The sequence below is a fragment of the Ahaetulla prasina genome, chromosome 3, assembly GCF_028640845.1.
Source record: "Ahaetulla prasina isolate Xishuangbanna chromosome 3, ASM2864084v1, whole genome shotgun sequence".
Taxonomy (NCBI): domain Eukaryota; kingdom Metazoa; phylum Chordata; class Lepidosauria; order Squamata; family Colubridae; genus Ahaetulla; species Ahaetulla prasina.
This window is the reverse complement of record NC_080541.1, coordinates 73,725,809-73,744,461: the sequence shown is the minus strand read 5'-3', so window position 1 is coordinate 73,744,461 and position 18,653 is coordinate 73,725,809. Positions and strand designations below refer to the sequence as shown.

At 40.8% G+C, this 18,653-nt stretch overlaps 1 protein-coding gene across 1 annotated transcript in view; it reads right to left on the bottom strand.

Moving 5' to 3' along the window:
• The window catches only part of DCDC2 (doublecortin domain containing 2), a 60,877-nt gene extending 43,502 nt beyond the window's left edge, over positions 1 to 17,375 (bottom strand). The window contains exons 1-4 of the mRNA XM_058178612.1: positions 17,351 to 17,375; positions 16,750 to 16,858; positions 15,347 to 15,669; positions 13,770 to 13,821 (exon numbers count right to left, since the gene is read on the bottom strand). Coding sequence (XP_058034595.1) covers positions 13,770 to 13,821; positions 15,347 to 15,669; positions 16,750 to 16,782 — 408 coding nt within the window. The 5' untranslated portion in view covers positions 16,783 to 16,858; positions 17,351 to 17,375. The remainder of the gene's footprint in view (positions 1 to 13,769; positions 13,822 to 15,346; positions 15,670 to 16,749; positions 16,859 to 17,350) is intronic.
• Positions 17,376 to 18,653: the final 1,278 nt, after the last annotated feature.

Sequence of the window (18,653 nt, the reverse complement as noted above, 5' to 3'; positions counted from 1 at the left end):
ATCTATATCACCTTGAGTGATATGCATGCATCCTTGGCATGCTGGAACTGTGAAATTCTAGCTATGATTAATTGTCCACAACCGCAATGTGAATCTCTTCAGAGGATGGCAGGGGAAAAGAAAGGTCTAAAATCAGTCTCCCAAAGAAAAAGCAGTCACTAGGGTCTATGCATACAAGCCTACATCATTGATTGGAGGTAGGAAAGACCTTATACAGCTAGTTCTCAACTTGCAATCACAATTGAACCCAAAATTTGTTAAGTGAGTTTTACCCCATTTTACGACTTTGCTTGCCACATTTGTTAAGTGAATCACTGCAGCTGTTAAATTAGTAACACGGTTGTTAAGTGAATCTGGTTTCCATACTGACTTTGCTTGTCAGAAGGTCACAAAAGGCGATCACATGACCCTGGGACACTGCAACCGTCATAAATGTGACTCAGTTGTCAAGCATCCGAATGTAAATCACATGACCATGAGGATGCTACAATGGTCGTAAGTGTGAAAAACGGTCATAGGTCATTTTTTTCAGTGATGTAACATCAAACGGTCACTAGATGAACTGTTGTAAGTCAGGGACTACCTGTACAACTTAACACTTCTCAACCTATGCACATATAGTAAGACATTATTCACAGCGATATTTTGATGACATTCATTCTGATTTTTTTATAGATATTTACATTCTACTTTCTGCTTCAAGAGTTAGATACTTTACATGCAGCCATATAGACTGTCAAATATTGGGGCAAAAGTTTGGTAATAAACACTAATAATAAACAGTATAAACACTTACATCTTCCAGTGATAACTGTTGGCAAAAAAAAAAATGACATGTTTAGCATCGAGGTCATAACTTTGCAATATACCACATATACTATATAAAGTGTTATGCTGTTCACCCACTATCATGTTTATTAGCAATCTTTTCTTGATACCACTGTTTCAATATTAATGAACAAGATATACATTGCTCAGAAATGATTTTTTAAAAAAATTATTAATTAAAGCTTTAATAATTATTAATTATTATTTTATTAATTATTACTTTCACATTCTCAGGCCTGTTTACCATTTGAGGGCTTTCATTAAGGCTCTGAGTCAATTAATAAGATGCAAAAAGTATAACTTCTTCAATGATTTTGCTATGTATAATAAATACCTTCCATAACTATCCAATCAATAGGGTGCAAACACAAGTGTAAAGTAAACTCATACATATGGTCTGAAAATGTTAAATTTTAAATGTTAAATTAACAATATTAATAGTATAACATCTTTCAGCTCTCTTGATTATGGTATCATAATGTGATATTAATTAATGGAGATTGTAAATCATGGTGTGTGTTTTTCAAGGTAAAAAACAAAATGATATATTTAGCACCTTGGTCATAACTTTGCAATTCACCACATATAACATATATAGCATATACCTATTCTGAAAGCAGTATAATATTTGACCTGCCTCAAGTTGGATATTTCTTTATTTACATGCAGTCATACAGACTTGTTATTTTAATTCTACCACTCTAACAAAAGCAATTTTCAGTTTGGCTGATGCAAGAAAATATTTTTTTTCCCCATTATTAGCGTTTTGGGTCCTAAGATAAAAACCTGCTGAAGCCTGACAAATGTGCAATGGCATTAAGCTTACAACAACACTGATCAGTTTTCAAATTCTGGCATCTTTTAAATAAAGTAAAATGATAAAATAGTGCACATAAAGATTTTGATTTTTTTAGAGTTTTTTAAGCTATTTTATATGAATGTTTTGTTCTTGACTTGTAATTACTGTGAGGGGAGAGAGAAAGAGAAAGAGAAAAGGGGAGAGGGAGAAGGAAAGGGAGAGAAAGGGGCATATAATCTTTTTTTAATATTGCAGTTTACTGACTATTACTAGTCATAGTAGGTCAATTACATCCATTTAATTAAAATGACTCTAAGTAGACCCCTCAATCAGAGATGATATGAACTGCATGGTTCTTAAATGCTAAGTACTTAGTTTAAGACCATATGTATAAAATATTAATTTCCATAAACATGTAAAAGGCCGAAAAACTTTTATAGCATTTTGTGCATAATGTCACACAATGTATATATTGCATATTTTTCAGTTTAAACTGAAATTATGAAACAATTACTATACTGAAAAAAAGCCTAGATTACTTCTCAAACTCATATAACATTATCTTCATATTAAATATTTATTTTTCTGCTTCAGAATTCTCATTAATCTATTCTCACATGCAGCTATCCTGGTGAGTCTTTTATTAAAAGCTGAAAAACTCAATATTAAAGAGTACCCTTTCTCTTCTCCTATCTCTTACAAATCCGTGAAAGATTTGTGTGTTCCCACAGTAGCAGCCTTATACATACAGAATCCTAAATAACACACCTATGCAACATACAGCTGTGGTGGCACAGAGATTAGAATGCAGTATTGCAGGCTAATTCAGATCACTGCCAGGAGTTCAATCTTGACCAGTTCAAGGCTGATTCAGCCTTCCATCCTTCTGAGGCCAGTAAAATGAGGACTCAGATTGTTGACTCTGTAAACTGTGTAGAGAGTGCTACAAAGCACTATGAAGCAGTATATAAATCCAAGTGCTATTGCTATTGCTTTGCTCCCTCATAACCTTTATACTTACCATGCAACCTCTCTATAAATTCCCTCTGCTTCTCTATCATCCATTCATTTTTCAACACCGACAAGAAAACACACACTAGGAGAACAGAAGACCATTCCATTTACACATCACTATTAAGACTGAGTTGAGTGGGCATGTTTGTATTAAGATGAAAAGTATCTGGTTCAAAATGTGGTGGCTCACATGGTTTTCTGCAAGGCTAAAAGTCACCTCTTTTGTCGGAGGTAGCTGTCAGTTTGCTTCCAGGTTCAATTCAAGGTGTTGGTTGTCATCTTTAAAGCCCTGATCTGCAGCCCAGTTATTTGAAGTTATCATTAGTTATAATGATTCAATCCATTAGAACAAAGATGTAGGGATATATATATTGGGTCCCTTCTCTTCAAAGAGGGTCATCTGATGGGACCAAGAAGAAAGGCCTTCTCCATGTGGTTTCCTCCCTGTGGAACATCATCACTGTATAAATAAGGTTGCCCCCCCCCCCCTCGGACACTCTGTTGAAAGGTAACCTGAAGATCTGGTTTTGCCAATGGGCCTGGAGATTCCATAATGATATGGAGCACAAGTGGTTGGTTGGTTGGAGCTCATCAAGTGGTTGTCACCAAAGGGATAGAGGTTTATTGAGTTTTGTATTGGGGTTTTATTTCTGCAAACTACCTGAAGTCACCATGAGTGAATTGGGCAGCCATATAATTTTTCTAAATAAATAACTATACAGACTTATCCACTGTAATGAGATGTACTTTACATGTTGCAATTAATATGGCCTTCTAAATGTACTGTATATTAATAAATCAGCATATGCAATTTTGCTGAAAGTTGGAATCATCTCTTCAGACACAACTACAATTATCACTACACATGTAAAGTAGAAATAACATTTTTGTTTCCACAGGCTTTCTGGTCAATACTACAGTACATTGAATCCTCAAGGTATTCACTTCAAAAGAATAACAGTGTATGCCTTGCAGTGCTCATTAGGTTACCAAGATACTAACTACCAAACAACTTACAGAGCTACATCTTTAAAAACATGCTGTAGTTAAGAGCTGGATTATTTCAAACCATATAAAAATTAAGTGTTTGTTCTCCCTCTCCAGTACAGATTACAATATTTTCTTGTTTATTCTACAGCTTTACAGAGCTGCTCAAAAGATGTTATTTTTTTAAACAGTGCAAAAGGTTCATGAAACAAGTATTTATTTTGAATGTCATTTTAAAATAAACATTTGTCTTCTACAAAAAAAAGGTTGTTGCTCTGGCATCTTACAAAACAAGAGGTTCCTGTAAGATTCCGGGCAGCAACCTTTTTTGTATATGCGAAATGACATATATTTACAGTCTTTATAGTCAGGCTGTTAACAATTATCCTCTGGGAAGATTATAATCCAAAATAAAACAGAACAATTGGTACAACAGCAATTATTGCAGAAGTTTCCAAGAGACATGAAGTAGTGGCAATGGGAAGCTTCAAGATAATGACTAGAAGCTAAGCTCTGCTAAATATGGTCATTCTGCAGAATTCCCTACTTTTCTTATGGATGACTTTTCTTTCAGAGGATGAAGAAGAAATGTTCCTGACATGATGATAACCAACAGGGAATACTTACATTGTTAAAGAAGAAAGCAGGAATACCAGAAGGCTCAGAGAAAAGCAGTCTTATAATGCTGGAATTCCTGATTTTAAGGAAACGAAAGCTGAATGTAATTGAACGCATACTTCAGTTTTAAGAAACCATATTTCAACAAATTCAAGCAATGATAAAGGATTCCATGACAAGAGCTGCTAATTGGAAAAGGAGCTAAAGATTGGTGAGAGTTTCTAAGGAGATATTAAAAACACAGCTGGAAATATCATAATGAGCAAAAGAATGTAGGGCAGTAGAAGCAGCCAAAGTAACTGCACAAAAGATTTACTGGAGCCCTGAATTTTTTTTTTAAAGGTGCCTATATGAGATGAAAAGAGGAAGATTATGTACTGATCGTTAAGAATGATAGAAAGGTATCAGAACAGTTACAGCGTCAAATGAGCTGAGATTCACAAAGAATAATAAAAAAAAATCCCAAAAGGATTTCTTTAAATATCTTCAGAACAAAAGAAAGATTTAAAAAAAATCAGTACATAGCTGCTCAGGAAAAATGAAAAACTGCTAAAAGATAAAAAAGAAGGAACTATTCAACTTTTATTTTGATTCAGTCTTCTCTAAAAAGAGGGCATGAGGCAATTGTGAGGAAAAGGAAGAAGAGGCAGAAGAAAGATGAGATTGATAGAAACCCAGTCAAAGAATACCTATTTACTGCAAATAAGAATAAATTATATTTTCATTGGGTTACTTCCCTGAAAGATTATAGAGAATGCTGTACAGGTAGTCCTTGACTTACAACAGTAGTTGAACTTGAAATTACAATTGTAAATTGTGCCAGTCGTTAAGTAAGTTACCACATAACTGCATCTGATTTTACAACCTTTTCTGCAGTGGTCATTATGTGAATCCATCCATGGGCATTTTTTGCCAGAAACTGGAAGTAAATGCTGAACACCCAAAATATGATCACGTGGCCATGGGGGGAGATGGGGACATCTGGGTCATTAGTAGCACTGGAAGGTCTGCTGTAACTTTGATCATTAAGTCGTAAATTGAAAACTACGGTACCTGTAGTTATAATATAATTTGATTTTATAATATAATTTGAAAGAATTTGTGGGGTTTTGTAGATAGGTTTTTTAATAAGGGTTTTTTAAAGGGGGGGAGGGTAGTGTCGGGTGGGGGGAAGAACCCGTCAGGGAGGGCATTTTTAGGGGTATCAGTTCCTGTGCATGCTCGTGGCGGTGAGTTAATAGGTCCGAAGGTTATGGGGGCAGTTCGTGTTCCACTGGTGGAGGGTGGTGCTATTTGCATGGTATGGGAGGAGGGGCGAAGTGGGGCTCGAATCATATTAAGTGCGCCGATGCTTACAGGCGATCGCGCGCCTCGAGTCCCCAGACTTTTCCCATTCCCCGGATGGCCAAGACCCTCAGAGCCCGGGCCTCGGCTGATGTTGTGTAATGCACGGTCCGTGTAAAGGCCCCTAATTCACGATCTTATTCAGGGGGTGGACTTTATAGGCATTACGGAGACCTGGTTGCGCGCAGAAGGGGGCGTGCCCCTGGTACAGATGTCCCCGCCAGGTTTCCGTGCATTCCATCAGCCGAGAGCCCAGGGTAGGGGTGGGGGGGTGGCGGTTGTGATTAGAGAGAGTCTGGAGCCGAGGGAGACCACTGTACCTCAGATTGCCGGGTGTGAATCCCTCTTTGTGAAGTGGGGCCATAGATGTCAGATGGGCTTGCTGGTCGCGTACCTGGCTCCTTGCTGCGTGACAGCTGCCCTGCCCGGGCTCCTGGAGGTGCTTGCCGGGGTGGCAGGTGTGACCCCCAGACTTTTAGTCATGGGGGATTTTAACTTGCCATCTTCCGGCTCGTCATCGACAGCAGCTCGGGAGTTCATGGCTTCCATGACGGCCTTGGACCTGACCCAAGTAGTTGATGGCCCTACTCACATTGGGGGAGGCACTCTGGACCTGATTTTTCTCTCTGGTCAGTGGTTGAGAGATCTGGACTTAAAGGAAATAGTCACTGAACCTTTGTCATGGTCAGATCACTCTCTTCTTCGCCTGGACTTTCTGACCGCCATTCACCACCGCAGGGAGACGGAGCCGATACGTTGGTTTCGTCCCAGGCGCCTGATGGACCCGGATGGGTTCCGGACGGAGCTTGGGCCATTCCCTGAGGGTCTGGCTCACGGCTCGGCTGAGGAACTTGTTGCGGCCTGGGAACGGGCCGCGGCGGGGCCTTAGACCGTGTCGTGCCTCTGCGGCCTTTGACCCGGCGCAGGGCCCAACCGGCTCCTTGGTTCTCCGAGGAGCTGAGGGGGATGAAGCGCCGGAGAAGACGCCTAGAGAGTTCCTAGAGGTCTAGCCGTTCGGAAGCTGATCAGACACTAGTGAAGTCCTATACTAGGACTTACCTAGTGGCATTGAGGGAAGCGAGGCGTAGCTACGCCTCCTCCCTCATTGCATCGGCAGATAACCGCCCAGCCGCCCTGTTTCGGGTGACTCGCTCCCTCCTACATCAGGGGGAGCGGGATGACCCATTGCAGGGACGTGCTGAGGAGTTTAACGGTTATCTATACGATAAAATCGTTCAGCTTCGGGATGGTTTGGACCAAGATTGCGGTGATGCGGGTGAGATGCTCGAGGGTGGTCTTGGCGACATTGTTTGGGATGAGTTTGACCCTGTGGCTCCCGAGGACATGGACAGGTTGTTGGGTAGGTTGAATGCCACCACGTGTTTGCTGGACCCGTGCCCCTCCTGGCTGGTGCTGGCCACTCAGGAGGTGACACGAGGCTGGCTCCAGGCGATTACGATCGCTTCTTTGGTGGAGGGTGTCTTCCCGGCCGCCTTGAAAGAGGCGGTGGTGAGGCCCCTCCTTAAGAAGCCTTCCCTGGACCCGGCTGTTTTAGGTAATTATCGTCGGTCTCCAACCCGCGCGCGAAGGTTGTAGAGAGTATGGTGGCATATCAGTTTCCCTTGCACCTGGATGAAACTGTCTATCTAGACCCGTTCCAGTCCGGTTTCCGACCCGGTTACAGCACGGAGACGGCTTTGGTCGCGTTGGTGGATGATCTCTGGAGGGCCAGGGATAGGGGTTGTTCCTCTGCCCTGGTCCTATTAGACCTCTCAGCGGCTTTCGATACCATCGACCATGGTATCCTGCTGCGCCGGTTGGAGGGATTGGGAGTGGGAGGCACCGTTTATCGGTGGTTCTCCTCCTATCTCTCCGACGTCGCAGTCGGTGTTGACAGGGGCAGAGGTCGGCCCGGGCGCCTCACTTGTGGGGTGCCGCGGGGTCGATCCTCTCGCCTTCTGTTTAACATCTACATGAAGCCGCTGGGTGAGATCATCAGTGGTTTCGTGTGAAGTACCAGCTGTATGCGGATGACACCCAGCTGTACTTTTCTACACCGGACCACCCCAACGGTTATCAAGTGCTGTCCCGGTGTCTGGAGGCCGACGGGTCTGGATGGGGAGAAACAGGCTCAAGCTCAATCCCGCCAAGACAGAGTGGCTGTGGATGCCGGCATCCCGGTACAGTCAGCTAAATCCGCGGCTGACCATCGGTGGCGAGTCATTGGCCCCGATGGAGAGGGTCCGCAACTTAGGCGTCCTCCTGGATGAACGGCTGTCTCTAGAAGAGCATTTGACGGCCGTCTCCAGGAGAGCGTTCTACCAGGTTCGCCTGGTACGCCAGTTGCGCCCCTTTCTGGACCGGGATGCCCTATGCACGGTCACTCACGCACTCGTGACGTCCCGCCTGGATTACTGCAATGCTCTCTACATGGGGCTCCCCTTGAAGGGCATCCGGAGGCTGCAGTTAGTCCAGAATGCGGCTGCGCGGGTGATAGATGGAGCCCCTCGTGGCTCCCGTATAACACCCATCCTGCGCAGACTGCACTGGCTACCTGTGGCCTTCCGGGTGCGCTTCAAGGTTTTGGTGACCACCTTTAAAGCGCTCCATGGCATTGGGCCGGGTTATTTACGGGACCGCCTACTGCTACCGAATACCTCTCACCGACCCGTGCGCTCTCACAGAGAGGGTCTCCTCAGGGTGCCGTCAGCGAGGCAATGTCGTCTGGCGACGCCCAGGGGAAGGGCCTTCTCTGTGGGGGCTCCCACCCTCTGGAACGATCTACCCCCCGGACTTCGTCAGCTTTCGGACCTTCGGACCTTCCGCCGCGGGCTTAAAACATACTTATTTAATTGTGCAGGACTGAGTTAGATTTTAAATTTATGGGTTTTAAATTGGGTTTTATTTTTATACTTTTTAATTAATGGGCTTTAGAATAAGTTTTTTAATTGTTTTTATATTGTATTTATATTGTATTTATCTGTTTTTAGTGCCTGTAAACCGCCCTGAGTCCCTCGGGAGATAGGGCGGTATATAAATATGATTAAATAAATAAAAATAAATAAATTTCAGAAAAGCATTTAGTGCCCCTGACATTTAGTCTGATTTTATTTATTTTATTTATTTATTTATTTGTCAAACACAACAGTATATATAAGCATGAAATAACCATACAAATTGGATACAATCAAAGGGAACATTAGGACAGGAACGGTAGGCACGCTGGTGCTCTTATGCAGGCCCCTTACAGACCTCTTAGGAATGGGGTGAGGTCAAAAGTAGATAGTCTTTGGTTAAAACTTTGGGGATTTTGGGAAGAGACCACAGAGTCAGGTAGTGCATTCCAGGCATTAACAACTCTGTTACTGACAACTATTAACAACTCTGTTACTTTTCTACAATCAAGATTGGAGCGGTTCATACTAAGTTTAAATCTATTGTGTGCTCGTGTATTGTTGCGATTGAAGCTGAAGTAGTCTTCAACAGGAAGGACATTGTAGCAGATGATTTTATACTCAGGTCATGCCAAAGGCGACCGAGTTCTAAATTTTCTAAACCCAGGATTTCAAGTCTAGTGGCATAAGGTATTTTGTTGTGATCAGAGGAGTGGAGAACTCTTCTTGTAAAATATTTCTGGACACGCTCAATTGTATTAATGTCCAAAATGAGGTGTGGGTTCCAGGCAAGCGAGCTGTATTCGAGAATTGGTCTAGCAAATGTTTTGTATGCTCTGGTTAGTAGTGTAATCTTTCTGGAGAAGAAGCTACGCAAGATTAAGTTTACAACTTTTTAAGCCTTTTTGATTATGTCCAGGTTGGATGGCATGATAAATATATACATAAATTGCTCAAAAATTACACTCAAAGAATATTAATCCTTGATTCCTCATCAAACTGGAATGACATAATGATTAGAGTGTCTCAAGCTTTGCCCTGTGATTAGGAGAGGAGAAAGAGGGTTTGCTTTTCAGTTATTTGCAGCTAATATATTATTGGCTGAGATAGCTAACATACTGGAAGATAGAAATACAAATACAGGGGAGCTTTTTATCAGGTTCGCCTGATATGCCAGTTGCGCCCCTTCATAGACCGGGACTCCTTGTGCACAGTCACTCTTGCCCTCGTCAGTTCCCGCTTGGACCACTGTAACGCTCTCTACATGGGGCTCCCCTTGAAGGGCACCCAGAGGCTCCAACTGGTCCAGAATGCGGCTGCGTGGGTGATAGAGGGAGCTACTCGTGGCTCCCATATAACACCTCTCCTGCGCAGGCTGCACTGGTTGCCGGTAGTCTTCCGGATGCAATTCAAGGTGTTGGTAACCACCTTTAAAGCGCGACTTAGGTGGTCAAAGTATTTAAGTTTCATCTTCAGGATCTGACCTTCTAAAGAGCAGTCAGGGTTGATCTCTTCTAGGGCTGACCGGTTTGATCGCCTTGCAGTCCAAGGGACTCGCAGGATCCAGTAGAGGAAAGGCACATAAAAATAGCAACTAAGATAAACATGGAGTAGGCACTGTATCTATTCCTATCTCTAGGAAAGATACATCCTTTTGGACATCTTAGCTGAGAAAAAGGCAGCTAATATGATATAGCTTTGGAAATACTTAATTATGTAGCACATTATCCAAAACCTACCAATATTCAAAATAAAAGAAAACAACTTTTTAACACTTGTCACAAATTAGACAACTAATTAGACATTAGTAATCATGAAGGCTATATAGAACTTCCATTTTTCAAGTTAATGAAAGTACTGCTTACGGACAATCCAAAACATAAGATTGTTGGCTATTGATTAATGTGGTAAATAGTTTCAGAACTTGGTATCCATTTAAGAAGTGAAATGTGAAAAAGACACAATTTTAAGACAAGCTGAAAGAAATGCTGGGGCAATTTGTTAATTATTGCCTTAGATTATATAGTAAATAGACATCTAATTACTGATGAGTATTTAGATTCAATGCTAAACATAAAATTCACAAAGCAGCAAAAGGAAAACCTTATTTAATTAATAACAGAAGATTAAACCAGAGAAGCAGTACAGAAATTGAAACTGAATTAATCTCCAGGAGTTGATGGTATCCCCACAATATACCTCAAGACCTTTCAGGGAATCCTATTTAAATTTTTAATCCAGGTAATGAACAAGATCCAACAATGCCAAGTTGTTTTATCAAGGACAGAAGCTTTTATTTCTTAGTTTTACAAATTATCTAATTTGGTGCTAAACTGTATATGTAGATCTATTACAAAGAGGATAAATTATCTTCTAATTGAGTTAATGCATATCAGTAATCATACCATTCAGGGGTGAAATGCTAAATGGTTATATTCTAGTGAATATAAATCACACGGCACAGCTGATCGTTGGACATACCTGTTCGCCCAAACCGGTAGCATTTTTTTTACTAACGATTCACCCAAACTGGTTGCATCTATCATTACCGGTTTGGTCGAATCAGTCCGAACTAGTAGCATTTCACCCCGGTACCATTCCTTTAAAAGCTTGCAAAGCATATACTTCTAAATACTGATGGAATTTAGCTGAGCCAGTGATGAATACAATTTTATAGGTAAACCACTTTAAATCCTATTTAAAATTTCCATTTAAAAATTAAAAACAATTCTCAATGATCACAAATCAGTTAGATTCAATCACAATGACTTTTTAATACCAAGTATGATAACTAATGGTAGGAATAAATATAAGTAATAAATATTTAAGTGCTCATCTTCAAAATTTATCAATGCTACAATTGAGGCACTAACCATGGAAAGAATTCTAAGAAAAAGATATCTAAGTAATCCAACAGCATTGTATTACTTCTTAATTTCATCTAAAGTTATTATTATTATTTATTTATTTAATTAAACTTTTATACCGCCCTTCTCCCGAAGGACTCAGGGCGGTGTACAGCCTTCATTTAAAACAATTAATATACACACTAAAATAACAATTAAAAAACTTATTCAATAAAGGCCGAAATTAAAACCGTGCAATTGACCATATAAAATACCCAATAAAATTACAATTAAAATTAAAATTAAAATTTAGAGTTTAAAAATCAGGCCAGTCCTGCTTGGATAAATAAATAAGTTTTCAGTTCCCAGCAAAGGTCCGAAGGTCAGGCAATTGGCGAAACCGGGGAAGTTCGTTCCAGAGTAGGTGCTCCCACAGAGAAGGACCTTCCCTGGGGGTCAGCCAACACTGTTTGGCAGACGGCACTTGAGAAGACCTCTGTGAGAGCGCACGGGTCGGTGGGAGGCATGTGGAACAGCAGGCGGTCCCGTAAGTACCGGGCCCTAAGCCATGGGCGCTTTGAAGGTGGTAACCAAAACCTTGAAGCGCACCGGAAGACCACAGGTAGCCAGTGCAGACTGCGGGGAGTGGTGTTACCTGGGAGCAACGTGGTGCTCCTCAATCACCCGCGCAGCTGCATTCTGGACTAGCTGAAGTCTCCGAGTGCACTTCAGGGGTAGCCCCATGTAGAGAGCATTGCAATAATCCAGGCGAGAAGTGACGAGAGCATGAGTGACCGTGCATAAGGCATCCCGGTCAAGAAAGGGGCGCAACTGGCGGACCAGGCGAACCTGGTAAAAAGCTCTCCTGGAGACGGCTGTCAAGTGATCTTCAAACGACAGCCGTCCATCCAGGAGAACGCCCAAGTTGCGCACCCCTTCCGTTGGGGCCAGTGACTCGCCCCCAACAGTCAGCCGCGGTTGCAGCTGACTGTACCGGGATGCCGGCATCCACAGCCACTCCGTCTTGGATGGATTGAGTCTGAGTCTGTTTCTCCCCATCCAGACCCGTACGGCCTCCAAACAACAGGACAGCACTTCGATAGCTTCAGGTTACCTTTCCATCTATCTTCCATATTATGTAAATGAGTACATTATACATTTTGATTCACACAAAATAGTCATTCAAATTACAATACTTCTCTTTATTTTTAAGACACATTTCATTCTGTCACACATTGTACCAAATAGAGTAGACATTATATTTGTGTTCTCAATATTTTATTCTTTAAAATCTTTTCTCTAGGGAAAAAAAGACCTTGAACAGAGTAAGTATAAAACTATAGCAGAATATATTTGAATATTAAAATAATTCTGCCATAAATCAGTGGCGGACAAATTATGGTTTAAACCTCTGTTTCCCCTGATTGTGCAGCCAAACATCAACAGTTAAGTCAATGCTTCACAATACATAAAATATAATTGTATAGGATCCTCAGAAATTGCCTGTTTCAACTTCTGTCATTTTACAGTTCATTCTTAGATGATAAGAGCCTTCAACAGCCACTATCATGGTCTGTCAACACTCTGTCAACACAAACCACTTTGCAAAGCTGTTTTATTTCTTAATGCAGATTAATGTAGCATATCATAGTCTGGGTTTCAGGAGCTCAATAAATCTACAATTTGGTGCAAATCCTAGTGTTAGCCTAAATCAAGTTCTGGCTTTGGAGGAATATCCATGACCTCTAAACCATAAAGTCCCAATTTCCAGGAGGCTACTTCAGCAATATAAAGCAGTAGAAGTCTCACATAACAATTCTGATGTTCCACCTGCATGAGAAATTGAGCCGAGGTTACCATGTTGGTTTGTCTGTCTGTCTTATTTGTAAACTGCCAAGTCCCTCCAGTATCCAGGCTATAGCAGTTCACAAGCTCATTAGAGACAGCAAAGATTAACAGAAAACCGTATCTTTGCTTCCCTCTAGTGGTCATCTGGAAGTTTGCATCTCAGAGATGGGAAACCTAGCTTGATACAGAGCAGATAGCAGGAGCACAGGATGCAACAGCTAAAAATAGCATCTATTAATCAGACTGTTTTGACAATGCAGATTTCTAGATTTGAGTTTTTTAAATCTCTCTTTAAAAATTAGAGCATATTGCTGGGCTCAGACAGCACATTACTTAACTATTGCTGCATGAGCAAACAAAAATATCTGTGTCCACAAATCTCATTAAATTAGACCAAACAAACAAACCATCTTTTAGTTTAATCTAATCTGTAAATGCTGTTTTATAAAGCAAAGCTATAGACATTTACTCGGAAATGTCCCTTTGATTTCCAAATAAATCAGAACAGACTGAAATCTAAATCAATAAAAGTTTCTTTTGTTTGTACTTCAAGTGTAATACAGATTCATATTAATATGTAATATACATTACCTCATTATTAATTTCCACAGGTCTTTTCTTTGGCTCTCCAATATCCAAATAACTGAAAAACAAGAAAACAAAATAGGTTATTTACTAATACAAAATGCAAAAAACTATATTAACAAGAATATACTTTTTCTTGCCTTATACGTCCTTATTTTCATTATTTTTCCTAACAACCCTGCGACAAACCCAATTCTTAGTAGGCTGTTAGGAATATTTCCTTGTGTTTTTTAATTACTACAAAATTTTGACAACTTTGGGTGGCTGTGCAGTGTATTCACCAGACAAGTGCTTAACCAATAAGCCACATTATATTGATTATAAGTTCAATATGATTTATGATTCCAGCAAATAACAATGACAAGGAATTAATATTGTATTGTATGATGACAGGATTATGCTACATTTTAGGATATTTTCCTGTTATTTTAATAAACATTACATATTATACAAGTTCTATAAATATGAAAGTCTATATTCTACATTTTTAAGTTTTTATACAACTCTGATTCTTTTCTAAGTTTATGAGATGAAAATTTTAAACATTCGTTTCAGTAAACTCTAAAACAATAAAATCTATCAAAAGTAAAAACACAATCATATAAGCAATGATTATATATATATACTTCTGAATTGGTGTGATGTATTATATTTGCTTAATTTAAAAAGTACAATTTTCTGCAGAATTTGGATTTTTGTTTTGTTTTGTTAATAATTGATTAGCCATGGGAGAAGATTATAGGCAACAGTGTTTAAACCAAAGACAATGCAAAGCACAGGGATGGAACTAACAAAAGGAGTGTGTGTGTGTATAGTACATATATATTACCTCTGACATTACTTTATTAACACATATTAGAACACAAGAACATCAGCAAACTTTACTTCTAAAAGCAGGCTACAAAAAATAAACTTATACTAAAGCATACTTGTTTTCTAAACTCATATTGGTTTACATTATTTTACAGTAAGCCTCATTTCTACTTCCCCTAACGAATTATGGGAATTACAGTTTGGCTTCAATGCTATAGTGTAAATGTTCTATTAATGATCCATGAACTTTCATCAGGGGTAGCTTTCATGACAAGCTGAGTCTGTCATACCAGTGTGTTCCAGACTACTGTTACCAGTCCGCTTTTGTCTTTTAGTCACTCTGGTATATATATTGAGGTAAGTAATGTGACACCTTTCGGATATTCAGGACTAAATCTACAAACTTTTTTTTTTAATTGGTCATAGTAACTGCAAGCGAGGATCACTGACATTAAAGATATATAAAGAATTCTAAATGGCTTGCTTATGAATGGTAGCTTTAAATCAAAACTCAATTAATCAAAATGGTTAATGTTCCATCATTTCTTAAAAGAAAAAAATATATATAGGGAGGTAAAGATACATACAGAGAAAGCCTGGGAAACTGGGCCTATGAACCATTGTTTAGTTAAAACAATGGCTCATAGATTTTTAGTTAACTCTAAGAAAAAAATAATGCTTTTACCCTCTCCTTGGAGGACTTCTATATAAAAGATCGCACATTTCAGTTTCTATATCATGTTGGTTGGAATAAACATATGACTACTTACTTTAGTTTTTTGAAAGCTTCCCTGCCACCAGCAACATAATGCTCTCCACTTTGAATCTCATCTAGCTGACGAATGCGATGTCCACCACGGGGTGTATAAATATTCCTCACAGCTCCAAAAGGAGCATTCACACCACCTGTCACTTCCTTTAGAAAGACATCAAAACTGGACACCTTCTTCTCATGGATAACAACACGCCGGCCAGGGAAGAAAGGGTCTCCATTGCGATACACCATCACACTCTTCACCACAGGCTGTGATAGACATGTTGGCTTGGCACTGGGACTACTCATAGCCGTCTTTGCAGTCTCCTGTCCTGGGTCCTGTTGGTAATGAACACAGTGGTTTGCAAACCTGTAGGTTTTAAGAAGAATATAATTTATTTTCTTTCACTGTTTTTTTTTGGCAATTATCTTTGAATTCCAGTTTCGAATATAGGCACTGCATACACATCTACAGCATAACTGGCACACCAGAGCAACTGCCAATAGTATTTCTACTGCTAAAAAACAGGGAGGCTCTTAAAGTCTCCCAAAGGTTTTAGTTCCATAACAGTTCAAAGAGTCCTTCTGCTAGGCAACCAATCTCTTAAGAATAGTAAAGCCAGTCTCTTAAGAATAGTAAAGTCATCACAACTGCCTTCTCCTACATATTCATACAAACTAAAGATGCAAAGCAGAAATGCTTATTGCATACAGTGAAGAAACCACAATCCTCCCCAACTCTGCTGTTATGGAAACCCCAGAAAACCCACTTTTAAAAATATTTCAATTAAGAATCACATGTTCATGTTCACTCCTCTTTTTGTTCATTCTGTTCTGTTTTCCTTATCTTCTTAAAAAATAAATAGCCATGAAGTGGCTGTCTAAATGAGCCTACCATGAAATTCAGAGGATAAAGGAAGTGTTTATTATCAAATATTAAAAGGCATGCGTAATTTACAGTAATTTTAATAGCAACTGACATAAGCACAAAAAGAAATGGCAGAATATAGAAAAAATATAGTTGGGAGGTTGCAAAATTTATTTAGAAAATGTTCATATTAAAATGGAAATTTTTCAATGGAATGAAAAGTTGAATGAGACAATAGCATTCTTTACAGCTCTTCTACTGAAGAGAATAAACAATAAGCAGAGAGGGAAAATCTTAAAAGTGATTTCAATTATACAATTCACCTATACTGAAATTAAAGGCCACTGTGATTCCCAGCATGTTAAAATGCAACTCCCAAAATGTATTATTATTTTTATACTGAGAAGAAAAGGTTTTTTTTATCAAATTATATTAGCAGAAAGGGGTGTGTTTTGGTTTTTGTTTTTGTTTTTGTTTTTTTACAAAGAGAAGCATTAAAAATTGTGAGTCCCTTACATATAACCCATCAAATTTATCATACACTGAATCACCTCAAGATCACTACATTTCATTCCTCTTGTCATTTGGTTTCAAGGTATGTGGCTATAGTCTCACTCCATTTTGGCCCATTTCATTCATTCAGATTTTGTCCTCTGCCACCTGAGTAAGGTAAAAAAGGAAAACAGAGGACGCTAACCTGCTAATCCAAACTTCTGTCTACTTGTTGCAAACCACCAAGAAATTGAGCTCGCTCCTTCCTTCCTTCCTTCCTTCCTTCCTTCCTTCCCTCCCTCTCCCTCTCTCTCTCTCACACACACTCTCACACACACACACGCACACATTAAGGGGTGTGCATAAGTGCACCCACGTGCCTACCGTCCCTGTCCTAATATTCCTTTTTTCCTTACTCTTCTCATGTATCCAAATTATGTTTATACTTTTACCTGTTATCTTATATATGATTGACAAATAAATAAAAATAAATAAACATCACATGCACACACAAAAACACACACACACACACTTATATCTGCCAAGAGGCTTTTTGCACTTCACCACCACCAATCGTGGTCACTTGGAACTTGATCCCAAAGGAGAGAACTTTTTGCCAGGGGACCGAAAGCAACTCTGCCGTTTCCGCCCACGAGCTACCGTAACTGCCAAAGGAGGTGAAAAGAGGCGGCTTTCCATCCAGCTTAGACCACGCCGAGAAGAATGCCTCGAAAGCCACAAATCCTGGGGGGAAAGAGCGAAGAGAACCGCGCCAAGCCAGGACCGTAGTCCAGGCGTCGAGCAAAGAGCGGAGAGGAGAAAGCTAGGGAGGGAGGCACCTGAGCGCAGCGAAGTCCCTCCCGAAGCCTCTTTTCACCCGGGGAGAGCTCAGCCGCCCTTCTCTCTTCCTCTCCGCCTACCACGGGTTCAGCTTTGGGCACCATGAGCTCTCCTCCCCAGGGGCGACCGAGGTTTCGGGGTGGTGCCGGAGCCGTGGCTGCCACAGCCAAGCGCCCTCATGGTTCCCAGAGTTGAAGAGAAGGCAGCAGGGAAGGCGTGGCGGTTCCCGGCTGCGGGTTTCTGATCCCGGAATGTTGGACTTTTTTTTTTCCCCCTGTCCGCCGTTGCCAAGGCAACACACCTAGCTCGGGAGCAAGGTGTGTGTGTGGTGGTGGTGGGGTTGCAACCTGGAGGCCCTGCCAGGGACCGCCAGGGAGAGAAGATTGCGCGGGGTCGTGGCTTCCCTAGCCTGATTCCCCCAGCCAAGGGAGAGAAAGGAGAATGATGGCACCTGCAGGGGTGGGGGGGGGTGTTCAAGAGGGCCAAACGGCACTATTGATACCCTGGCTTAAGCGGGGTGAGCTCCCAAGTACCTGTGGGAGTCGTCTGCGCCTGGGAGATTCAGTGGGGGGAGACTCTTGTAAGCAAAAAATGGCAGTTGGGACTCCCTGATTGCTCCCTAGTGGATGGGGTTCCAAACTGCTTGTGTCAGCCGTTCTTCATTTTGGCATTATGTCCTTGAAACACTTATTGTCTTTGAAAACCGACACCTACCCGCCCCACACCTCAGGATGTTCTAAGTCAGATATTTGCTGATATTCCTTTCCTTGTGTCTGGGTATAAACAGCCCGACCATGAAACAAGAAAAAAACTCATTTTAATTGCCTATCTTATGGCAAAGCAGATTAATAATAGCATTGGGGGGGGGTTAACTTCATTTCCACAGAACTTTTTAAAAATGGATACTAAGCTTTTCCTGACAATCTTCACCTCTCTCTAGGTCAGGGATCTCCAACCTTGGCAACTTTAAGACTTGTGGACTTCAACTCCCAATTTGGGAGTTGAAGTCCACAAGTCTTAAAGTTGCCAAGGTTGGAGACCCCTGTTCTAAGTGTCTTCAGTGGAGAGGCATTTGGCATACTTTCTCTTCCCGCCCCCCCCCCACCGCCCTAGAATAGGAATT